This window comes from Coregonus clupeaformis, chromosome 40, assembly GCF_020615455.1.
Source record: "Coregonus clupeaformis isolate EN_2021a chromosome 40, ASM2061545v1, whole genome shotgun sequence".
NCBI classification, from domain to species: Eukaryota; Metazoa; Chordata; class Actinopteri; order Salmoniformes; family Salmonidae; genus Coregonus; species Coregonus clupeaformis.
The window spans coordinates 1,588,641-1,615,562 of NC_059231.1; the positions used below are offsets into that span (position 1 = coordinate 1,588,641).

Consider the following 26,922-nt stretch of genomic DNA (forward strand, 5'->3'; position numbering starts at 1 on the left):
CCTTAGGAGTATGCATGGATCACGATTATTTACAGAAATAACAATCCAGTCTTACCACTGCAAATGTTTAACAATAAGAAATATACTGGAAATGTGTCAAAATGTTTACTGTATGTCTTGTTAGGTAACTTGAGGTTACAATAGCAGTCTCCATCTTTTCAGTGCTGGCTTTCGTGGGTGCGCTGCAGGGAGTGGTATTCTTCTGGCCTTTTGTGTATTAAAGAAAGAGAAGTTTGCAGATAGTTTGCTTGTGGCACAGAGCTTTCAAGATGTCTCTGGTGAAATGGCTCTGAAAATGGAAACATATCCCGAAAAACATTCATCCAAATAAAATGTACATTATACTTTTACAATGGGATGGTAGCGTATTATCAGTCAAGACAGAGGAGAGTTTTCGTGTTATTACTAATTTAACACATAGTCCCAAAGCTTTTAAACCAGTGGCTGTTTTTAAAATTCAGTTCTGAATGAATGCGACGGGTTGTTTTTTCAGTGTAGCTAACTTCATTGGGTTTCATTTCCCACTAAGGTAAACTATTAGTTTCTCATATTTTCCCATGATTAACCCTAGTTTCTAAGTTTTAATGAAATCTAGTCATCACACTAAATTTCTTGAACTTGAACACACACACTCATGCAGGCACATAGGTGTGACGAGGTGTGAAAGAAGGAGTCAGTCGCAGGAGGTAAAATACAGAAGTCCAGAGTTTAATCCGTTTGCATAAATCAAACGCCCCAAGCGTGAAACAAAACTATACAAGGGAAAAACATCCACCTTGGCAATAACACAGTGAAATGTTGCTCAACCGAGCTACACGCTCTCACAACAAACAATCACTCACAAAGACAAGGGGAACAGAGGGAACACTTATACACATACTAATTAGGGGAATGAGCACCAGGTGTTTGTGATTGACAAGACATGACAAGTGGAGTGATGAGAATGGGATCGGTAGTAGCTAGTACTCCGGTGACGACGAACACCGAAGCCTGCCCAAACCAGGAGGGGGGGCAGCCTCTGCGGAAGTCGTGACAATAGGTAACCACCACGGGTGGCTGGTGGCACCTTAATTGGGGAGGATGGGCTGAAAGTAATGGCTGGAATGGAATAAATGGAACGGTATCAAACATATAGTTTCCATGTGCTTGATACCATTATATTCATTCGATTCCAGCCACTACCTGATGATGCCTGGTACAATATATCATCCACATTCGGTCTACTAATCAAGCAAGGAGGGCACCTCTACAAAGTAAATTGTTATCATTTGAGATGACCAGATCAGACGCAGCATTTTAAACAAGCCCCAGTGATTACCGGATCAGACACAGCAGTTTAAACAAGCCCCAGTGATTACCGGATCAGACGCAGTGTTTTAAACAAGCCCCAGTGATTACCGGATCAGACGCAGCGTTTTAAACAAGCTCCAGACCAGACACAGTGTTTTAAACAAGCACCAGTGATTGAAATCAAAGTTTATTTGTCACATGCTTCGTAAATAACAGGTGTAGACTAACAGTGAAATGTTTACTTACGGGTCCTTCCCAACAATGCAGAAAGAAAGAAAGAGCAATATATATATAACACAAGGAATAAATACACAATGAGTAATGATAATATGGTTATATACACAGGGTACCAGTACCGAGTTGATGTGCAGGGGTACAAGGTAATTGAGGTAGATATGTACATATAGATAGGGATAAAGTGACTAGGAAACAGAACAGATAATAAACAGTAACAGCAGCGTATGTGATGAGTCAAAAGAGTTTGTGCCAAAAGGGTCAATGCAGCTAGTGGTTAACTATATAACTAACTATTTAGCAGTCGTATGGCCTGGGGGTAGAAGCTGTTCAGGGTCCTGTTGGTTCCAGACTTGGTGCATCGGTACCGTTTGCCGTGCGGTAGCAGAGAGAACAGTCTATCACTTGGGTGGCTGGAGTCCTTGACAATTTTTAGCGCCTTCCTCTGACACCGCCTGGTATAAAGGTCCTGGCTGGCAGGGAGCTCGGCCCCAGTGATGTACTGGGCCGTACGCACTACCCTCTGTAGCGCCTTGCGGTCGGGTGTCAAGCAGTTGCCATACCAAGCGGTAGTGTAGCCAGTCAAGATGCTCTCAATGGTGCAGCTGTATAACTTTTTGAGGCCCATGCCAAATCTTTTAAGCCACCTGAGGGGGAAGAGGTGTTGTTGTGCCTTCTTCACGACTGTGTTGGTGTGTGTGGACCATGATAGATCCTTAGTGATGTGGACACCAAGGAACTTGAAATTCTCATCCTGCTCCACTACAGCTCCGTAGAGTCTTTGAAAATGTCTAGGGCCTTCCTCTGACACCTCCTGGTATAGCGGTCCTGAATTTCAGGGAGCTTGGCCCCAGGGATTTTCTATTTTATTTAACCAAGGTCTCTTTTACAGATGAGCCCTGAATTACAGAAATTACAGAAAATACACACATCAATATCAATACAAAATGGAAGCAGAAAGAAAAACACAGTGATAAAAAACAACACATTCATCAGTAATAAGGTCCTCAATCAGCTTTCTGAATTACCCTAGAGGCACCAAAACATCACATTTAAGAACATTTTGAAGATTTTTCCACAAATAAGGTGCAAGAAAACTAAAAGCTGATTTACCTAAATCAGTAGAGACCAAAGGAACTTCCAGAGTTAGCCATCCCTGAGACTGGGTGTGGTAACTCGTACGTCTAAAGTTTAGTGATGATGTTAGGTGCAGTGGGACTTTTTGTAACAGGGCTTTATTAATGAAAACATAGCTATATATCAACCTACGTAACATCAAAGAGGGCTAACCAACTTTCTGGTGATGCACTGGGCCGTACTGGGACGCACTACCCTCTGTAGCGCCTTGTGGTCGGATGCCAAGCAGTTGCCATACCAAGTGGTAGTGCAGCCAGTCAAGATGCTCTCAATGGTGCAACTATTACCGGATCAGATGTAGCGTTTTAAACAAGCCCCAGATCAGACGCAGCGTTTTAAACAAGCCCCAGATCAGACACAGCATTTTAAACAGGCCCCAGATCAGACGCAGCGTTTTAAACAAGCCCCAGATCAGACGCAGCGTTTTAAACAAGCCCCAGATCAGACGCAGTGTTTTAAACAGGCCCCAGATCAGACGCAGTGTTTTAAACAGGCCCCAGATCAGACGCAGTGTTTTAAACAGGCCCCAGATCAGACGCAGTGTTTTAAACAGGCCCCAGATCAGACGCAGTGTTTTAAACAGGCCACAGTGATTCCTGTTCATTCTATCAGATATAGTCAGCTGCTATTAGAACCCCACAGGAAGAGTATCACCTGTTTCGTTACAGTAATGTGACTGATTGATGTTACATTGTTTAGGGATGCAGCATACTTTTTGCTTTTCAACACAAGATCGTCTCCAGTGCAAAACATATGATCACGAAAGTCTGTATGGGTACAGTAGTAGCCTGGCCATGTCAGTGCTATACCTCCTTAAATCTCTGCATCATCCATCTTCCCTTATCAGTGTTTATCCGCCATCAGGTTTGCAGTGTCCTACGAAGTCCCTTTGGTAATTTAACTTGCAATATGTTTTCAGAGCATCTTCCAGGCCCACAGAATGCTCCAAGTCATTATTGTCTCTGGCAGGTACATAGAGGCAGATAAAACTACAGAGGAGAGCCAGGGAGGATGTCAAGAGGAGGTATGCCTGTTTCTATTGTTTTATTTACCAAGCAGAGCCAGGGCGTTCAGCCCAGCTCCAGACCCAGCCCCAACGAGAGAGGAGGACTGTGGGACATCAGCAGCAATGCCAAGCTGACCCTCCATCTCCTCCTGTCCTCATCTGCAGGCATTTATGTTTCAGCGTCAAGTGATTGACCATTGGCTCTAGATTAGAATTGATTGCATCAGAGAAATAACAATGGAAGGGCTATTAGTATTCAGACAGCGGGCAGTTAGTGTGTCTCACCGCGTGATCAGCAGACAGCAGAACAACTGGATCCATTATTAACAACACATTGTCTAGCAGGCTCATGCTAAAGATGAGACTGGGGCCTTTTGGATTTGAGCAATGCAGTGGTTCTAACTGGGTCGTATCGATCCGTCCATCCGGTTCCTGTTCATGACAGAACAAGCAGGATGGATGCCCTGCTGGTCGTTGTGAGCTGAAGGGTAAAATACTGGGGTAACCTGAGAAAAGCTATTATGTGCCGTTAGCTCATGTGGAGGTATGAGAAATACGTTCTTTGCTTGACTTGCCATGGGACTGGCTTGGTCTCTTTTAGAGGACAGGAGAGGAGAACAGACTGCTCATGTGTGGAGGATTGGGTCTGGCATCTTCATGGCTGGACATGACCGTTATCATGACCATGGTCCTTGATCCTGTCTCTTCAGGCTAGAAGTGCTTGTTACAGTACTTGCTTTATTGGTCCATTTGCACGGATATTCTTTATTTTTTTTGCTGTCACACTAACCAACCTGACACACAACACACACATCACAGAGCAGCACCCCTGGAACTCTTGCTGAAGGACACAATGGCGGTAGGTAGTATACGGGGATATTGGAGCATGCAGATTTCCCCGCAGGCCGCTCAGTGGTTCGAACTGCCTCGCTAACCTCGACGCTACCGGCGAGTTACCGGCCCGCCTCTCTAAACTCGAAGCAAGTTCAGTATCGCCTATAAAGGGATTCCGTTATTGTATTGACACTGCAGAATTGAACGGTCTCTTTTATCCCAAGTCTATAAAAAGTAATAAAGTGGCTGACATTTTCTCTGGGGTACTTCCAATGGCTACATCTGTGATTCAAACCTGCAGCCAGGTGCAGCTAAACCACTTGGCTACTCAACCTTGATGTTGCCTGGGAGACGCCAGAAGCTTTGCCTTTCCTAACCTGATGTTTTTAACATTGACCTCTACATGCATTAAAGTGACTTGGCTACATTATGAGTCATTTGCTGGTCTTTCACTCCGTCTAGAACATATCATAACAACATATAATTACTAGGTGTCATGCCTTTTGATTAAAATCGATGTATAGTCTTCCTCTAATGGTTAGGACCAATCTTAAATGTATAACAAATGACCAAATCTGAGCTCACTCCATCATTCACCTTTTCCAAGTGTCTATTTGAATGTGAATTACTGTAAAACATGCTGACTACACGTCTCAGAGCGTGCGTAGACAGCTATGACCGAGCAGGAACTAGTGTGAAGAGGGGAAGAGGGGATCAAGCTAATCTTGCTCTAAAGCCTATTGATTTTGAACAACGTAATGTTTTATTGTCCTGACATTTGAATATGATTGGTGTAGCACCAATCCGTTCAGGAATATTATGTGGATGATATTTTTTGTTGCTGCTCTAAAGCCATTGACAGTAAGCAATCAGTCAGCTCACTGCACGTCTATGTCAACTCTGCTGACATTTAAAACAAGAGCTTAATTAATTAGTACACAAACCACACGTCCTGTAAACTGTAAATCTAGAAGAAATGTACTGACAAAAGTTTCAGGATTTTCTGGTTGATATGTACCACTGTTATGAGCAATGTTGTGGCAGTAGATATTAACTTTGACTGCTGTTTAATGCCACCTTCATAAATTAACCACAGGGGAGACCATAGAATTCACAGCTTAAAGGCTCTGCTCTGGCTGCTTAAACTGCCTGCATGTTAAACCTGTCCTGTTTAACATTCATGCAAATTCATTGGATATCTGCAGAGACAAAGACATCAAAGAATTTGCCACTGTCCATTACCTTTACCCACATCTGGAGAAAAAGAATGATACAGCAGTTCACTGTTAAACAACTAATCCTCTGTGGGAAAGTTAGAGGAAGGATAAAATGTACATTTCCAGTGTCTGAGGATATGACTGCAGGACCAGAATCCTTCCTTTAATCTTCCCTTGGAACAGGCAACATGTTGTCACGCCGACGATGTCAGACAGCGACATCTGTCCATGACCCTTCGCTGGTCATTAGATGTATTGACACAGTGGAAACTCTTTCAAGTGGTGTGCAGAATGTCAACAATAATGGCTGTGTTCGAGAGGATGAAAACCGTAATGTATCATGGGTAATTTGGGACTGACCTACTGATCTACAAATTATAATGAGTAGTTATTTATGATGCAAGGTTCTTTGTTGATCAGTGTGCAATGTCGAACAAGCCCAATGCCTCTTCTGCAGGTTTCCCATCAACATTGTAATTCAATGTGCTCGATGTGATAACTGCCTGTAACTGCCTTGAGGCCACTCATTAGGGGATCGATCTAAAGTATCACGTCTTAAGACTTCATAAAGTGTTAATAGTAATTATTGTAAAAGCCACTCAGCAACACTTACATTATACAAGCATTGCAAATGCTCTCAATTCCCCCGAAAATAGGGCCACTCTCTGTAGCCGTTAGCTGCCGATTGTCTTGATTGGATAAAGGGACTTCATTTGAAACCAGAATCAATTTATTTTGGATCTGAAATGAACGTGCCACCATGTTTCCTGTATACTGTATTCAGCAGATTGCTTACATTTCTAGTTTACCTCCCACTGCCCTGTGGGTGATCCACAGGCATCATTCATACTAAGCACTCAGAAATCCCCTAATGCCAGAGGATGAGGAGGTCAGAAGTGCATATTCATATTCATTACGTCACGGTCCGAATTCTATGAATGCTTTACCCTGTTTTTATTCCTGGAGGACTGAAAGGGACACATAACAAAATGAAATCTGGCCATTTACCAGAGTGAGATACCTTTGGTCCCAGAGCTTGAATTAAACCCAGCAGGATGTTATGTTGAGGGGCGGATTAAGTCTGGAGGTCAGCGTATCATCCCTACTGTAGGTCTCAATCCTTCCTAGGGTAAAAGTTGTGTTTTTATCAGGGAGTGATTCTCAGATATGTTAACATTTTTACATTTTAGTCATTTAGCAGACGCTCTTATCCAGAGCGACTTACAGTTAGTGAATGCATACATATTTTATTTAATTTAATTTTTTTCCTACCCCCTGTGGGAATCAAACCCACAACCCTGGCGTTACAAACGCCATGCTCTATCAACTGAGCTACATCCCTGCCGGCCATTCCCTCCCCTACCCTGGACGACGCTGGGCCAATTGCGCGCCGCCCCATGGGTCGCAATTAAGTTAAGTCATGTACCGTAAACAACTATTATCTTGATACATCCAAAGCATATGTTAACTCATTCATACCACAATAAAGCACATCACAATATCGAATTTCAGTCAATTAAAATGCACAGGGATGCTATTGAAAGATTTGCCACAATTACACAATTATCTAGCTAATGATTCAATTGGACTTGATCTAACTGACGTCCAACATATTCATGTATAATTCTCTGCATTGGATGTCTGTACTGTTTAATGTTCATTAAAATCTGAAATCTGCATTTTGTTTCATCCTTGTTTCATGCTTGTTTCGTCCTTGTTTCATCCTTGTTTCGTCCTTGTTTCGTCCTTGTTTCGTCCTTGTTTCGTCCTTGTTACGTCCTTGTTTCGTCCTTGTTACGTCCTTGTTTCATCCTTGTTTCGTCCTTGTTTCATGCTTGTTTCGTCCTTGTTTCATGCTTGTTTCGTCCTTGTTTCATCCTTGTTTCGTCCTTGTTTCATGCTTGTTTCGTCCTTGTTTCATGCTTGTTTCGTCCTTGTTTCATCCTTGTTTCGTCCTTGTTTCATCCTTGTTTCGTCCTTGTTTCATCCTTGTTTCATCCTTGTTTCGTCCTTGTTTCATCCTTGTTTCATCCTTGTTTCGTCCTTGTTTCATCCTTGTTTCGTCCTTGTTTCATCCTTGTTTCCTCCTTGTTTCCTCCTTGTTTCCTCCTTGTTTCCTCCTTGTTTCCTCCTTGCGCCAGATGAGTCAGCAAGAGATGCACAATAGGATGTAAAAAGTGAAAGATAGAAGTCTTGCAGAGCAAATGTAAATGAATAAAAAACATTTATTTATCCATGATGTCTTTCCTCAAGACATTTCCGACAAGTCTTTCAAATAGTGGTTGACTATCACAGCTTTACAGACAATACTATTTTTTGGGGTGTGTTGCAGTGCATATAAAAGCCAAATAACAACAGCAGCAACATAGATAACAGCAATCCTCTGTGAAACAGTAATGGGCTCCTGTCTACCATCCTTGAACAATAGTGTCATAACAATTTCAGCCATGACTAAATTATTGCAGACCCATATACTCCAGAGATACAGTAGATCATTGAAATGGTCATGCAATGGCAGTGCATTTACTTTTATTTCCTAATCTACACAGTTGAATTTCTTCACCAGGCTGTTTCCTGATGGTTCACAGGCTGTGTCAGGTGAATTCCCTGCTCAGGGTTGGCTACATTCAGATGATCCTGCTATGCTATCGCTGTTAACATAATTATACTAATTGGGGTTTGTAAAGTTGACAGGTCCTGGGGATGAGTTTAGATTTTGCTTTTAGAAAGATCAGGAGGGGTAATGATTTTTACCACTTATCATAACATATCTGAATTCCCAACCTGTCCTTTTCTCTTTGACAACTAAACCATGGTTTTCCACTGGTGTGTGACTACATTGAATAGAATTGTTCTGCTATTGAATTAAAAGCAAAAGCCAGAGTCTGTCAAGGAGAACATTAATACAGTTGTTATTTCTCGCTGTATTTGCATACTGTTTGTTGTTGCCCTTTTATTATTCATTAGTTTAATTTCACAGAGTCAGCGTCAAAAATACCCCAAAGACGTGTTTGTCTGACACAATGAGGAATTTGCTGAAAGTGAGTGAGGAGTGAGCACTGTAAATGTATTCTGAGTCTTCACTTGCCTCAGGAATTTCAGAATGTACAGTTGAAGTCGGAAGTTTACATACACCTTAGCCAAATACATTTAAACTCAGTTTTTCACAATTCCTGACATTTAATCATAGTAAAAATTCCCTGCCTTAGGTCAGTTAGGATCACCAATTTATTTTAAGAATGTGAAATGTCAGAATAATAGTAGAGAGAATGATTTATTTCAGCTTTTATTTATTTCATCACATTCCCAGTGGGTCAGAAGTTTACATACACTCAATTAGCATTTGGTGGCATTGCCTTTAAATTGTTTAACTTGGGTCAAACATTTCGGATAGCCTTCCACAAGCTTCCCACAATAAGTTGGGTGAATTTTGGCCCATTCCTCCTGACAGAGCTGGTGTAACTGAGTCAGGTTTGTAGGCCTCCTTGCTCGCACACGCTTTTTCAGTTCTGCCCACAAATGTTCTATAGGATTGAGGTCAGGGCTTTGTGATGGCCACTCCAATACCTTGACTTTGTTGTCCTTAAGCCATTTTGCCACAACTTTGGAAGTATGCTTGGGGTCATTGTCCAGCATCTTCACAAGGTCTTTTGCTGTTGTTCTGGGATTGATTTGCACTTTTCGCACCAAAGTACGTTCATCTCAAGGAGACAGAACGCATCTCCTTCCTGAGCGGTATGACGGCTGCGTGGTCCCATGGTGTTTATACTTGCATACTGTTGTTTGTACAGATGAACGTGGTACCTTCAGGCGTTTGGAAATTGCTCTCAAGGATGAACCAGACTTGTGGAGGTCTACACATTTTTTTCTGAGGTCTTGGCTGATTTCTTTTGATTTTCCCATGATGTCAAGCAAAGAGGCACTGAGTTTGGAGGTAGGCCTTGAGATACATCCACAGGTACACCTCCAATTGACTCAAATGATGTCAATTAGCCTATCAGAAGCTTCTAAAGCCATGACATCATTTTCTGGAATTTTCCAAGCTGTTTAAAGGCACAGTCAACTTAGTGTATGTAAACTTCTGACCCACTGGAATTGTGAGAAGTGAAATAATCTGTCTGTAAACAATTGTTGGAAAAATTACTTGTGTCATGCACAAAGTAGATGTCCTAACCAACTTGCCAAAACTATATTTTGTTAACAAGACATTTGTGGAGTGGTTGAAAAACGAGTGTATGTAAACTTCCGACTTCAACTGTATGTGGGACCTTTCTGACCATGCTTTTACACTCGTACTCTTTGTGGAACAACTCTTCCAGAAATGAGAGTTGCCTGGAAGATATCTAGCTCATGAGCAATTGTCTTTGACATTCAATGAATATATTCAACAGACCCCTATACATTGTGGCGTATATTTCTCCATCTCCCATATTCTATGATAAGATTCCTGTCGTTACTGTTTCCAAACAAACCTTGGAGTTCTGTGTTAAAGACATGCTCCGGAACTTTGGTGACTACTAAGTATTTTTTTAACCTTCTGCTTTGGGCTGGATGTGTCAATGTGTAGTTCATACATGCATAATCTATGAGCAGAATTACTGTCTTACCTCAATTAGCCACGAAATCCCTAGTTTGAAAGCGACTGTTTCCTTGAAGTTATGCTGTGCCATTTTCCCTACATTTTCCCCCTACGTGGGCCAGCCCCTAGCAATTCGAGTTCTAGCCAATGAGCTTCAGCCCCTCGCACTTGATAAGCTAGCAAGAGGCCTGCCCAGCATTATCCAATGAGGTTGCAGGGCGGGCTCAACAGCTCAGTAGATACAGCAGAGCAAGAGAGAGAGAGAGAGAGAGAGAGAGAGAGAGAGAGAGAGAGTAGATAGAGAGAGAGATAGAGAGAGAGAGAGAGAGAGAGAGAGAGAGAGAGAGAGAGAGAGAGAGAGAGAGAGAGAGAGAGAGAGAGAGAGAGAGAGAGAGAGAGAGAGAGAGAGCAATGACGTCGTACACATATCTGCACATATGTGACGTAGTACACCATTTTCGGGGACCACTTTTGGCTCGTGAGTGCTACTTTCAGGACTGCTAGCTAAAACGTATACAAAAGTACCCGAGAATCTCTTTAAGCCTTGGAAATAAGCTGGGGGGGATAGCCTACCTCCCATGTGAATTAAATAAGTTATGTGTCTTATGCAATATGTGGCAAAGCCAAGGTAATATCAATGCTTTGTTGGCATAGAACATTTTGCTGTGCCTAGATACAATCAGTTAAACTCCCTACTTTCAAATATCCACAATTGATCATCACCCCACAAAGGATCAGTAATGCAGTATTTGTATATCATGTTACATTTTAGCTCACTATGGAGAAAATACCCTGTCACAGTATGCTGTGTTAACACCCCTTAACATTGTGCACCAGCCAGTCTGAATGGAACAGTAAATGTAACTCTGACATCTAACGGAGGTGGAAGTGTAGCGTTCGCCATGGTATTGCAGCCGTGATGATAATCCACTGTTGATCTACTCCGGTACTAAGCTGCTGAAAAATCATTAAAGCACTGAAAGGTTCAAGCATGGTCTCCACACAACACAGCCAATATACCAGTGCCACACAGTCACCTCAGTCACACCACGACTGTAAGAAGATTATACCTGAGCTAGTCATAAAATCTACTGATAATCAATGTCAGGTTTGACCAAATCCATCAATCGTGGTCACCTTGTCCTGATTCAGTCGAATCCCTATACAAGGACAGCCCCATTGTTCAACACAGGCTCTGAAATGGAAAGTTATCTCATAGAGAACCACTGTCATGGACAGTAGGCTACTGGTATTTATTGATCTGGTAGGCCTACCAACTGGCTGTTGAGTTGGTCAAGCAATGTAATGATGTAATAATCATATAATATGGTGTAGTATCAAATCAAATCAAGATGAAGAAAGAAATATGAAAGAAATGCTGTTATTGCTTTTAAATGCTGTTAAACCAGGACAGTACATTCATTTAACTGCCAGTAAAGCAATGGTAGGCTTTATCACCCAATCAGGAGCAATCCAATCCATGTGAAATCTACTTTGACAGTCTGGCGAGACTGACTCCACTCCATGTTTTCCCACCCTCTCTGATTTACTAACGCATCATAGGTGTCTCCCTCTCCAGTCCTGAGCATTTCGACTTTCTACAGTAACATATAACACCCGACGGCGCTTTCTCTGAGTGAAGTTGAGTGAACACGTTGAGAGCCCGCTCTCTGTTGGATCCATGTGGTTTTACCTGGACTCACAACATTCTGTTTTCTGCGTCAATGCGGGACCGTCAACCATCGTTGGCAAAATAAACACATTTTGATTGAGAAAGCTGTTATGATAGACAGTTGTAGAAAAGTGGTAACCATTAGACGTTGAGTTGTTAGTACCTACTACCTGCGGATGCAGTGCAGTGGAGTTCCTCTCTAAACGGGAATCTGCAGAGGATTAAAGAAGGATTCATCACAGAAGTGCACGATGTTGAGAATACGGACCGTCCTATGGACTTTATCTGTGGCGCTGTCCGTTGCCGCTGGAGCAGATTTTAAAGCACATAACTGCAGTGAGGTTAGACAAGCTTCTATCGCAAAAGGCTTCAGTTTTGAAAATGTTCCTCTGCAAGAAATGTCAGGTAAGAAGGGAACGTAAGATGTGAGTGCTACCTGTCAATATAATGATGTATTGAACACAGTCGATAGGTGTAAAGTGGGTATACTTATGGCATAATAAACCATATAATGTGGATAAGAAGAACAAATCTAATACTATGCAACATAATGTTCTAATTTACATCACTGACTACTATAGTGCGCGTGAAAGGACATTTTGAAAACCGGTGCCTTGGCTTTAGGCTACAAAGCACATACATTTTATTTAGGGATATAGTTGTTTATTATGATAATGCAATGCAATATGAAAGTGTTGTTGCTGTTGAATGAAGGCTATACTCACCTGTCATCCATGAAGTTGTGGTTGATTTTGCTTTATGAAGGAAATGTATGTGTGATAGAAATGTAGCCAGAATAATTACTATAACTAAACACACACTGTTTTAACACGGACCTTAGTCCTACCTAGGTTAGTTTGACATTGTACAATATGTTTTAATGACCAGCCTACAATACAAACTCCTTAGAAATAAAACTATTTAGCAACTTAAACTCTTGATTAATTCCTAATCAAAGTAGCCTAATGCAGATATATCACAGTAGCCCAGTTTATAACATTCCCATCCGTGATACTTTCGTTCATTGATTCAAAGTTAATCCTAAATATATCCACTAGCCTACACTAAAATAGAATACATGCAGTCCTTGACATAATGTCAATTTTAATATTTGACTGAATAAAGTAATGTCTTTGTCTATCTAACATTCTGAATAATATGTCAATGGAAGCAGCAGAATAAACCTGCTGGCATTAGATGTGCTGGTGTGGCCAGTAGAGGTCTCTGTGTCTTCTTTGTGCCTCTGTGTCTAAATAATTCATAATCATCAGCCATGCATTCACTGGATTGATTTCTGTCTTGTTAATAAAGTGACAATGACGCTGTCATGTAATGCTCCCTCAAGTCATTGCAAACATCAGTGCAATTAAATTTCCAACCAATATGTGGTCCTCTGTAGCTCAGCTGGTAGAGCATGGCGCTTGTAACGCCAGGGTAGTGGGTTCGATCCCCAGGACCACCCATACACAAGAAAAAAATTTATGCACGCATGACTGTAAGTCGCTTTGGATAAAAGCGTCTGCTAAATGGCATATTATTATTATTATTATTCCCGTGTGTGAACCACAGGGTAATGCTGCCATGATGCTATTAAGATATTTCTTGTAATATGTTTGTAAATACATAATGGTAGCCTGCTGGTCTTCAGAAATATTTATATGGACTTTCTCTACTTCAGGCCATGGAGGCTTGAATTTTTCAGACCCACCCAAGGCAAGCTGTGACTGGCTCAGTCAGAAACGACATTATTGCTTCAGTGTTCTGCTCCAGCATTCACAAGGGTAGATTTGCACAAGGAGAGTTGTCGTAAGGAACATTGAAATGATTTTGTTTAGGTAATGATGATCGATTGTATGCATGAAGTGGATCAAAGATGATGTTAGTTGTTTCCTCTTTCCCTTGCCATATGAGTATAAACTTTGTCTGCCCAGACCATTAATATCATGATGTCATGATCCCATCATTCTGTAGTTAGACAGAAATATGGCACCGGTAAAAGGCTGTATATTTGATAACAAGCACACCTGTTCATAGACGGGCTTGAATATCAAACTGATTAAATCCCCAAATGTAGGCACACTCCTCTCGTTGACGTCTAATCTCCAATAAATGAAAGCCCAGTCTGTCATCTCTGAGTGATGCAGCTGTATGGGAGCACTTTGATCACATCCACATGGGTGTTGACCCCATTTGTCTTCAGGAATGGCAATGACTGACTATGATTTATGCAATGTCAACACCTCAGCAAATTGATTGCTGAAAGTCTGAGAGTGAGTGTGTTGTCTGTTTAGCCGACACAGTCGTGTACATATCCTTTATTTATTAATAATAGTGATGTAAACATCTCTGTGTCACTGCCACTGGTGCAAATGGTGTCTCATCTACAGTGGGGAAAAAAAGTATTTAGTCAGCCACCAATTGTGCAAGTTCTCCCACTTAAAAAGATGAGAGAGGCCTGTAATTTTCATCATAGGTACACGTCAACTATGACAGACAAAATGAGAAAAAATATCCAGAAAATCACATTGTAGGATTTTTAATGAATTTATTTGCAAATTATGGTGGAAAATAAGTATTTGGTCAATAACAAAAGTTTCTCAATACTTTGTTATATAACCTTTGTTGGCAATGACACAGGTCAAACGTTTTCTGTAAGTCTTCACAAGGTTTTCACACACTGTTGCTGGTATTTTGGCCCATTCCTCCATGCAAATCTCCTCTAGAGCAGTGATGTTTTGGGGGCTGTCGCTGGGCAACACAGACTTTCAACTCCCTCCAAAGATTTTCTATGGGGTTGAGATCTGGAGACTGGCTAGGCCACTCCAGGACCTTGAAATGCTTCTTACGAAGCCACTCCTTCGTTGCCCGGGCGGTGTGTTTGGGATCATTGTCATGCTGAAAGACCCAGCCACGTTTCATCTTCAATGCCCTTGCTGATGGAAGGAGGTTTTCACTCAAAATCTCACGATACATGGCCCCATTCATTCTTTCCTTTACACGGATCAGTCGTCCTGGTCCCTTTGCAGAAAAACAGCCCCTAAGCATGATGTTTCCACCCCCATGCTTCACAGTAGGTATGGTGTTCTTTGGATGCAACTCAGCATTCTTTGTCCTCCAAACACGACGAGTTGAGTTTTTACCAAAAAGTTATATTTTGGTTTCATCTGACCATATGACATTCTCCCAATCCTCTTCTGGATCATCCAAATGCACCCTAGCAAACTTCAGACGGGCCTGGACATGTACTGGCTTAAGCAGGGGGGACACGTCTCGCACTGCAGGATTTGAGTCCCTGGCGGCGTAGTGTGTTACTGATGGTAGGCTTTGTTACTTTGGTCCCAGCTCTCTGCAGGTCATTCACTAGGTCCCCCCGTGTGGTTCTGGGATTTTTGCTCACCGTTCTTGTGATCATTTTGACCCCACGTGGTGAGATCTTGCGTGGATCCCCAGATCGAGGGAGATTATCAGTGTTCTTGTATGTCTTCCATTTCCTAATAATTGCTCCCACAGTTGATTTCTTCAAACCAAGCTGCTTACCTATTGCAGATTCAGTCTTCCCAGCCTGGTGCAGGTCTACAATTTTGTTTCTGGTGTCCTTTGACAGCTCTTTGGTCTTGGCCATAGTGGAGTTTGGAGTGTGACTGTTTGAGGTTGTGGACAGGTGTCTTTTATACTGATAACAAGTTCAAACAGGTGCCATTAATACAGGTAACAAGTGGAGGACAGAGGAGCCTCTTAAAGAAGAAGTTACAGGTCTGTGAGAGCCAGAAATCTTGCTTGTTTGTAGGTGACCAAATACTTATTTTCCACCATAATTTGCAAATAAATTCATAAAAAATCCTACAATGTGATTTTCTGGATTTTTTTCTTCTCAATTTGTCTGTCATAGTTGACGTGTACCTATGATGAAAATTACAGGCCTCTCTCATCTTTTTAAGTGGGAGAACTTGCACAATTGGTGGCTGACTAAATACTTTTTTCCCCCACTGTAATAGCCTTGTTAAGTTTCAATAGTCTACAACCGGCATGCCAGTCAATAGACCATACAGAGCTGAGCATGCCCTTAGAAAAACAGGTTCCTATAGGAGCTGTACCCATAGGAGAACCCTTTTTGGTTCCAGGTAGAACCCTTTTGGGTTCCATGTAGAACCCTCTGTGGAAAGGGTTCTACCTGGAACCCAAAAGGGTCCTACCTGGAACCCAAAGGGGATCTTCAAAGGGTTCTCCTATAGGGACAGCCGAATAACCCCTTTATGTTCTAGATAGCACCCTTTTTTCTAAGAGTGTGTTATAGTTTTGGTTTAATGTACAATTGAGATGAAAAAAAGTCTCTATATTGCATAATCAGGTTGATATTTTCATTCGCTAGCCTATTGGTGTGAAGCCAATCCTTCAAATATTTAATGTGAATTCTAACTGTGGTATAGGGTAGGAAGCTCTGTGTATCATTTTACTTTGTGTGCCTGGAAACAATGTGTTTTGATTGAATCCTGTCCAAAGATCTTCACTGCATAATCAGTTGAGTTGAGGTCTGTTGCTTTTGGCCATGTCCCCAAGAGGAGTGCCGTCAACCTCGAGTTGTGGTCAAAGAGAGATGGGTTGATGTCTGATGCCTCAGAGACTGAAGATGTTGTACATCATGCCTAGTTAGAATTCATTAGAGGTTTAAATATAGCTTAATTTGATTGTAATTCCTTCATATAACCAGATGGTGTCTCTGCACAACTTCTTGTGAAAACATTAATTTACAGGTTATTAACATAAGCAATGCCAACGTAAACATGTAGTGAATCATAATTTAGGCTTATTGAGGGTGATTAGGCTCGTTCAAAGCTACTTTCAAGAGAGCCTAGTCTACAGGTAGCATGCTATACCACTCGTATTGTATCAGACCAGCGGTTTATATTGAATGGGTTTGTGGGACTCAGTTGGAGCAGACAGGTTCTGACCAGAGTGTGTGATCAGAATCAGCCAGGTCAGGTAGAATGTCAGCAGGGGTGTCAGCGTTATTGACAGAAGTGCTGCTATGAGTCAGAGCCTGCAGGCCCGGTTGGTACAGTAATACCGCGGGCCCCGGCCTGTGCATTTTGAAGAGGCCCTGGTTCAAGTTGTCAGCAAGTACGGTGGTGAAGGCTTAAAAACTAAGAGTGACTGGGAAAGTACACTGCTTTATGTCCTCAGTCATTGGACTGTCAGCACTGCTCAAATTGTCCGGTGCTCCTCCAGCTCCTCTGCAGGTTATTGAGTCTGTGTATATATACACAAAAAACGGTCAGTGAGTTCATTACATACCTCCTTAATCCAAGCTCATCACTGCCTGGTGAAAGACTAGCCCTGCACACAGGCTTGTGACAGATCTGTCTCAGGTTCCGTTCACTGACCCAATGAATTACCCAATGCCCGAGACGAGACACGACGACAGGGGGACTTGGAGGATGAGTCAGACAGACTGCTAGACCCTTCCTGGTAGATGTGTGTTTTAGGAACACAGACATACACTGTGGAGCTTCTCAAGCTGTCCCAGCTCCACCCTATCATTTCATGTCCAGCTCAGCCTTCCTTTTTCCCAGCAGTGGAATGGGACAGAAATAACAGTGCTGATATTTGATGTGGTCCATGCCTTCGTATACAAGCAGCCAAATGATCTCTGCTGAGCCGTGTAATGTGTGGAATGGATTGAAAAGAGCTAAATGGGTGTGCCAGGCCAGCAGAGAGAACGGCCAAGTGAATGTGCTGGCCTCTGGCATGATTCATCCGTATTACTATGCTGCATTATCAGATTATTATGACCTCTTCCCCCCACACACACTAAATACACAGTTGTGGAGATGGATCAAGGATCCGGTGATGGTGTGGTGGTGGTACTCATAAAAAGGATGGTGATGGAATTGTTCTTAATTGGACTGTTGGGATTGGCAGTGATTGAAAGTGTTGTAAATAGTAGTGGTGGTGGGGTTATAGTCTGTTGATTTAATCATGTATCATCAGGAAAGCCAGGGACCCAAACAATCATGTCTTTTTCTCCATGCCAAAGTGGATTTCTCAAACGCCTCCTCTTATCTCCATGCCAATAATCATGCTCATGAATACTAAAATGGGCTGCATGATGGGGTTTCTCTCTTGGATCAGGAGGAACGACTCTAGTCTGCCTGCTAGTGTTTCATCCTCTCAGGGAGAATAACAGAATAACAGGGCAGTCGCTCAAAGCATATCAACAAGCTCCTGCAGAGTAGACGCTGGTGCCAGTATCTTTTGTAAAGAAATTAAGCTGTTTTCTCATCCCCTATTGTGTTTAGTTCTTTTATATTGGATACAAATGTGTAATTTAGCATTTCTCTTACTGCTGTATACTCAATCAATTTTTCATTGTTCATTCTCGGTTTGTTGTTGAAATAGCTCACTGTTTGTTCACACTTGCCACTGTTTTGATCATATTCCCAACAGTACAATTTAGATCGTGCCATTATACTTCACACTATATCTTTAGATGCGAGAGCTTGGAAGATGAAATGCTAATTTCTGTGCCACCACATCCCTGTGGTTGATTTTTAGCACTAAGTGCGCTGAAGTTTTGAGTTGTCATTTTTCCTAAGCATCTTTTTTCTTTGTTTAAGCCTCTCTACACACTTGTTGATTTTTAAATTAGTGTTAATAAGCAACAAAGACGATAATAGATCCCTTAATAGTCATTGTTGACGGATAATAGTCAAAGGTGAAAGTCTCTCCAAATATATAATTGTCCCTGTCCCTGTTTGAACTTGAATGTCTCGATCGATAGTGTAGAATTGTGTGATGGTTTGTTACATTTTTTTAAATGATTATTTAAGTTAGACTTGGCAGCTCTCTCATGTAATCTCAGAGAAGATACCACACATTGTCACATAGGCAGGCCGTCCTCCTTGGCACTAATAATGATACATTATTAATAAATAATACATGTCTGACAATCTCATTACTGTTTAATTAACTATACAGTTGAAGTCAGAAGTTTACATACACCTTAGCCAAATACATTTAAACTCAGTTTTTCACAATTCCTGACATTTAATTATAGTAAAAATTCCCTGTCTTAGGTCAGTTAGGATCACCACTTTATTTTAAGAATGTGAAATGTCAGAATAATAGTAGAGAGAATGATTTATTTCAGATTTGATTTCTTTCATCACATTCCCAGTGGGTCAGAAGTTTACATACACTCAATTAGTATTTGGTAGCATTGCCTTTAAATTGTTTAACTTGGGTAAAACGTTTCGGGTAGCCTTCCACAAGCTTCCCACAATAAGTTGGGTGAATTTTGGCCCATTCCTCCTTACAGAGCTGGTGTAACTGAGACAGGTTTGTAGGCCTCCTTGCTCGCACACGCTTTTTCAGTTCTGCCCACACATTTTCTATAGGATTGAGGTCAGGGCTTTGTGATGGCCACTCCAATACCTTGACTGTTGTGCTTAAGCCATTTTGCCACAACTTTGGAAGTATGCTTGGGGTCATTGTCCATTTGGAAGACCCATTTGCGACCAAGCTTTAACTTCCTGACTGATGTCTTGAGATGTTGCTTCAATATATCCACATAATTTTCCTTCCTTATGATGCCATCTATTTTGTGAAGTGCACCAGTCCCTCCTGCAGCAAAGCACCCCACAGCATGATGCTGCCACCCCCGTGCTTCAAGGTTGGGATGGGGTTCTTCGGCTTGCAAGCAGCTCCCTTTTTCCTCCAAACATAACGATGGTCATTATGTCCAAATAGTTCTATTTTTGTTTCATCAGACCAGAGGACATTTCTCCAAAAAGTACGATCTTTGTCCCCATGTGCAGTTGCAAACCGTAGTCTGGCTTTTTTATGGCGGTTTTGGAGCAGTGGCTTCTTCCTTGCTGAGCGGCCTTTCAGGTTATGTCGATATAGGACTTGTTTTACTGTGGATATAAGATACTTTTGTACCTGTTTCCTCCAGCATCTTCACAAGGCCTTTTGCTGTTGTTCTGGGATTGATTTGCACTTTTCGCACCAAAGTACGTTCATCTCAAGGAGACAGAACGCATCTCCTTCCTGAGCGGTATGACGGCTGCATGGTCCCATGGTGTTTATACTTGCATGCTATTGTTTGTACAGATGAACGTGGTACCTTCAGGCGTTTGGAAATTGCTCCCAAGGATGAACCAGACTTGTGGAGGTCTACAATTTTTTTTCTGAGGTCTTGGCTCATTTCTTTTGATTTTCCCATGATGTCAAGCAAAGAGGCACTGAGTTTGGAGGTAGGCCTTGAGATACATCCACAGGTACACCTCCAATTGACTCAAATGATGTCAATTAGCCTATCAGAAGATTCTAAAGCCATGACATCATTTTCTGGAATTTTCCAAGCTGTTTAAATGCACAGTCAGCTTAGTGTATGTAAACTTCTGACCCACTGGAATTGTGAGAAGTGAAATAATCTGTCTGTAAACAATTGTTGGAAAAATTACTTGTGTCATGCACAAAGTAGATGTCCTAACCAACTTGCCAAAACTATATTTTGTTAACAAGACATTTGTGGAGTGGTTGAAAAACGAGTTTGAATGACTCCAACCTAAGTGTATGTAAACTTTCGACTTCAACTGTATATAGTATGCATATTTACAAGAAATACCAGTGATTCTCGTGAGATTGTAAATAATAAATGTTTTAAAACACAAGTCATCATTACTTGGTTGTGTGAAAGAATATACTTTCACTGTCGGAATGGAATCCATGTCTTTCAGAATCTGTCAGAGCTATCCAATTAAAATAGAACCAGAAGCTATGGAGAATAAATGATTGAATTGCTTGGTCATGTTAATATAATCCGACATGAATATATGGTTTTGGTTGGGGATCATGTTGAAGATTATTTGATGGAGTGATATGAAACCTATGTGAAAGAGCACTATTTTAGGAAATTGAAACTCATGGATAGTCACCTTAGCCCACAGCAGTGTGTAACTTTTAGTCAACTCTTAACTTTTCAAGCAACTCTGGGAGTACTGGTAATTTACATACACCCCCCCCAGTGGATCTTCTTGTATTAACAAAAAAGACCTGGCCCGTGTCTGCAGCAACAATGTTCAGCCATACATACATACGTTATATCTCCCTATTCCCCCTCAGCCTGTCAAAACAGTGAGCCATCTAAAAACAAAGCCCCCTTGAATACTTCACCGCCGTTGTCGGATCTATCTTTAGCCCCGCGTCTGTCACGTCAGTCCTGTTGACAACAGACTTGCACCTGTAGGAGTTGTTTTCCTTTTCACCATTCCTGGGCCAACGAGGTTGTGTGCTGCGTAAGCGACCATTAGGGGGAGGGATTGGGCGCTCCACTCTCTCCTCTCAGGCCGCTTGGCCACAGAGTGGAGGGTGGAGGTATACCAGAAGAGTAACAGGGTACTAATGAAGCCCAGAGCTGCACTACGGTAGTAAGCTGTAAATGATTAGTGAAAGGTAATGATCAGTACAGGCCTAAGGGCCTTCCTAGTCTCTAGTCTCAGCCACCAGCTGCTACCTGGCTGTAAGTCCTTTGCCATGCTCCAGTTAGCAAGTTGATGCAGAAGAGAGTCACACTTCTAGGCCCGCTGTCCATGTATATCAAATGTCCTCAGCAGGGTTTCCATTCCTCCACCACTCCTTTTATTACATAGTCCCCAATAAATATCAAAGCCAGACATGGTTGTACGTATGCTGGTTATGTATAGCTTGTCATTCCACACTGTAGTGTACGTGGTGTTTTGGGATCCTCTATAGGTTTAACATTCTTTATGGGATCCTCTATAGGTTTACCATTTCCAGTGTATGCCATCTTGTTGTGTGCATCATCGTCATTGAAGGTAGCTATTCTGGTATCAAAGGTATCATCATAGACATTCTTATCCAATGAGGTGTAATCTCAGTCAGATTTATGGTATTGGTTCCAGATCCAACATTTAATCATCTTTATTTTAGTCTTATTATTATCTATCTCATATCTACCTCAAATACCTTGTACCCCTGCACATTGATCTGGTACTGGTACTCCCTGTATATAGCAGCACATTGATCTGGTACTGGTACTCCCTGTATATAGCAGCACATTGATCTGGTACTGGTACTCCCTGTGTATAGCTCCACATTGATCTGGTACTGGTACTCCCTGTGTATAGCAGCACTTTGATCTGGTACTGGTACTCCCTGTATATAGCAGCACATTGATCTGGTACTGGTACTTCCTGTGTATAGCAGCACATTGATCTGGTACTTGTACTCCCTGTATATAGCAGCACATTGATCTGGTACTCCCTGTATATACAGTGGGGAAAAAAAGTATTTAGTCAGCCACCAATTGTGCAAGTTCTCCCACTTAAAAAGATGAGAGAGGCCTGTAATTTTCATCATAGGTACACGTCAACTATGACAGACAAAATGAGATTATTTTTCTCCAGAAAATCACATTGTAGGATTTTTAATGAATTTATTTGCAAATTATGGTGGAAAATAAGTATTTGGTCAATAACAAAAGTTTCTCAATACTTTGTTATATACCCTTTGTTGGCAATGACACAGGTCAAACGTTTTCTGTAAGTCTTCACAAGGTTTTCACACACTGTTGCTGGTATTTTGGCCCATTCCTCCATGCAGATCTCCTCTAGAGCAGTGATGTTTTGGGGCTGTCGCTGGGCAACACGGACTTTCAACTCCCTCCAAAGATTTTCTATGGGGTTGAGATCTGGAGACTGGCTAGGCCACTCCAGTACCTTGAAATGCTTCTACGAAGCCACTCCTTCGTTGCCCGGGCGGTGTGTTTGGGATCATTGTCATGCTGAAAGACCCAGCCACGTTTCATCTTCAATGCCCTTGCTGATGGAAGGAGGTTTTCACTCAAAATCTCACGATACATGGCCCCATTCATTCTTTCCTTTACACGGATCAGTCGTCCTGGTCCCTTTGCAGAGAAACAGCCCCAAAGCATGATGTTTCCACCCCCCATGCTTCACAGTAGGTATGGTGTTCTTTGGATGCAACTCAGCATTCTTTGTCCTCCAAACACGACGAGTTGAGTTTTTACCAAAAAGTTCTATTTTGGTTTCATCTGACCATATGACATTCTACCAATCCTCTTCTGGATCATCCAAATGCACTCTAGCAAACTTCAGACGGGCCTGGACATGTACTGGCTTAAGCAGGGGGACACGTCTGGCACTGCAGGATTTGAGTACCTTGCGGCGTAGTGTGTTACTGATGGTAGGCTTTGTTACTTTGGTCCCAGCTCTCTGCAGGTCATTCACTAGGTCCCCCCGTGTGGTTCTGGGATTTTTGCTCACCGTTCTTGTGCTCATTTTGACCCCACGGGGTGAGATCTTGCGTGGAGCCCCAGATCGAGGGAGATTATCAGTGGTCTTGTATGTCTTCCATTTCCTAATAATTGCTCCCACAGTTGATTTCTTCAAACCAAGCAGCTTACCTATTGCAGATTCAGTCTTCCCAGCCTGGTGCAGGTCTACAATTTTGTTTCTGGTGTCCTTTGACAGCTCTTTGGTCTTGGCCATAGTGGAGTTTGGAGTGTGACTGTTTGAGGTTGTGGACAGGTGTCTTTTATACTGATAACAAGTTCAAACAGGTGCCATTAATACAGGTAACGAGTGGAGGACAGAGGAGCCTCTTAAAGAAGAAGTTACAGGTCTGTGAGAGCCAGAAATCTTGCTTGTTTGTAGGTGACCAAATACTTATTTTCCACCATAATTTGCAAATAAATTCATTAAAAATCCTACAATGTGATTTTCTGGATTTATTTTCCTCAATTTGTCTGTCATAGTTGACGTGTACCTATGATGAAAATTACAGGCCTCTCATCTTTTTAAGTGGGAGAACTTGCCAAATTGGTGGCTGACTAAATACTTTTTTCCCCCACTGTAGCAGCACATTGATCTGGTACTGGTACTCCCTGTGTATAGCAGCACATTGATCTGGTACTGGTACTTCATGTGTATAGCAGCACATTGATCTGGTACTGGTACTCCCTGTGTATAGCAGCACATTGATCTGGTACTGGTACTTCCTGTGTATAGCAGCACATTGATCTGGTACTGGTACTTCCTGTTTATAGCTTCATTCTTTATTCCACCTGTGTAACTATTTTTCTTTTTATAATTTTTAAAACTCTGCATCGTTGAGAAGGGCTTGTAAGCAAGAATTTCACGGTAAAGTCTACACCCGTTATGTTACTTTGAAGTGACTTCCAAAATACTTTTGGGAAGTGTTTTTTTTAGACTGTGAGCCTTTAGACTTGAACTTTAAGGGGGTCCACAGTAGAGCGATCTATGACGTACAAGTCACCTCAGCTGCAGCATGAGGGCCTTAGAAAATGGAATGTTCCAGATTTCAAATGTCCTTGAATGGCTATTTTCTGTATATGGCAGAATCAACAGATCCTGAAAGTGCGTTATATTGGCTAGAGAGCTCATTTACCTACAAGGCTTTTTCAAATACTCCTGAGAATATGGCACATGAATATGGTCTTTTGAAACAGCATTCCCGTGCAGTAGCAGAGGGAGTAGCCTCATTGAAGTTATTTTTCTTGTTTGTGTGAATTCCCTTAGGTGATTTATTTCCCTTACAATGAAACATCTTATTCTAATAAGAATAAATTCGCTCACAAATCAATTATTCTTGCCACACACCCCTATAAAGACAGAGTTGCGAGTTTGTGACACAGTTTGAAATGCATTGACAATGGCATTTCATCATTGTGACATTGGTTTAGATATTAACATTTGATATTCCATCATCTCTATCACATTTGACTCTCTTGAGGAGGCAGACCACCACGTCATTATGTTGAAGGGTACACTGTGACACTTTCATTTGTAGGCCTACTGTGCTGCTTTGATTCTGTCACCTCTCTCTGAGGACATGTTCAATATTCATACACTGAGTGCACAAAACATTAGGAACACCTTCCTAATATTGAGTTGCACCCCTCCCTTTTGTCCTCGGAACAGCCTCAATTCGTCGGGGCATGGACTCTACAAGGTGTCGAAAGTGTTCCACAGGGATGCTGACCCATGTTGACTCCGATGCTTCCCAGAGTTGTGTCAAGTTGGCTGGATGTCCTTTGGGTGGTGGACCATTCTTGATACACATGGGAAACTGTTGAGCGTGAAAAACCCAGCAGCGTTGTAGTTCTTGACCGGTGCGCCTGGCACCTACTACCACACCCAGTTCAAAGGCACTTAAATATTTTGTCTTGCCCATTCAACCTCTGAATGGCACATAATCCATGTCTCAATTGTCTCAAGGCTTCAAGATCATTCTTTAACACTGATTGAAGTGGATTTAACAAGTGGCATCAATAAGCGACCATAGCTTTCACCTGGTCAGTCAGCTCAAGATAACATGTCAGAGGTTGCAAAAGAGTTCTTGAGAGAAACCTTCAGCACCACAGAGGAGATCGAGAGAATGCATGCAGAGTAAAATAATTTGTCTCCTTACCTACAGTATGTCACCTGGTGATGAAAAGCTTCCTTTTTTCCTCTCATGTATGTTTTGAAATACGTTTGCTGTGCCAACCTAAAAACATGGGACATCCCATTCATCTGAAGTCCTGGCATGGTTTAGAATGCTAGGGGAATACAATGTAATTCCATATTGATTGTTGTAAGTCCTAGCTAGAATCTGCTATTCCAAATAACACTTCATGGGATATTGTTAAAAGGATGAGGCTTGGGTAGTGAGGTAAACACTGAAGGCAATTTTCATAAATGTTAATATTTTTACACCGTTGCATATTCAATTGGGCTAACACTCAAAAAGGCATGATCAAGTTCCTTCTCCGTAACCTCAATCACTTTATTTAGAACGTTGTGATGTCTCGTCTTAATAATTATTCGAAAGGACACATTTGAAGTTGCAACGTGTGAATATTGAAATGAGGGGGAAAATGCTCTGACATTCATTGAACTCTCTTTACATTAATGGCACTGCAATGGATAACTGCTGTTTGAACTGCTATTTTCTGTGTTTTTTGTTGCGCTGATCGTATTTTTATTTTTTTACATAATGTTTCCGTCATTTCCTATGACCGAAAAAAGCTTCTGAACATCAGATAAGCGATCACTAACCTTGATTTGGATGAAGATTTCTACTTCAACGAGTCAGCGGCGAAGGACATACTGCTCACCCCAGACCAGGCCCTTATCCCCGAGACTCTGAAAATAAAGACATGGCGTAAGAGAATCCGAATCTATTGGCGAAATTACAATCACTGGAGAACAAGCGGACGAGCTCCGTTCAAGACTACCTTATCAACGGGACCTGAAGAACTGTAATATCCTGTGTTTCTCAGAGTCGTGGCTGAACAAGGACATGGGTAATACACATCTATCTGGTTTTTCTATGTATCGGCAGGACAGAACCACAGCGTCGGGTAAACTCAAGGGGGGAGGGGTGTGTCTCTTTGTTAACAACAGCTGGTGCGCAATCTCTAATATTAAGGAGGTCTCGAGGTTCTGTTCGCCTCAGTTCGAATACCTCATGATAAGCTGTAGACCCTACTATTTACCAAGAGAGTTTTCATCTATATTTTTCGTAGCTGTCTATTTACCACCACAAACCAATACTGGCACTAAGACCGCACTCAGTGAGCTGTATAGGGCCATAAGCAAACAAGAAAATGCTCATCCAGAGGTGGCGCTCCTAGTGGCCGGTGATTTTAATGCAGGGAAACTGAAATCTGTTTTACCTCATTTCTACCAGCATGTCACCTGTGTAACTAGAGGAGACAGAACTCTAAATCACCTTTACTCCCCACACATAAACACATACTCTCGCTCGCCCTCCATTTGGCAAATCTGACCATAACTCTATCCTCCTGATTCCTGCTTACAAGCATAAACTCAAACAGGAAGTACCAGTGATGCGCTCAATATGGAAGTGGTCCGATGAAACGGATGGTAAACTATAGGACTGTTTC

General features: G+C 41.9%; 1 protein-coding gene across 1 annotated transcript in view; it reads left to right on the top strand.

Moving 5' to 3' along the window:
- The first annotated feature begins 11,913 nt into the window (after positions 1 to 11,913).
- The window catches only part of LOC121555152 (glypican-6-like), a 149,655-nt gene continuing 134,646 nt past the window's right edge, over positions 11,914 to 26,922 (top strand). Inside the window, exon 1 of the mRNA XM_041868960.2 lies at positions 11,914 to 12,374. Within this exon, the coding sequence (XP_041724894.1) occupies positions 12,221 to 12,374 (154 nt within the window). The 5' untranslated portion in view covers positions 11,914 to 12,220. The remainder of the gene's footprint in view (positions 12,375 to 26,922) is intronic.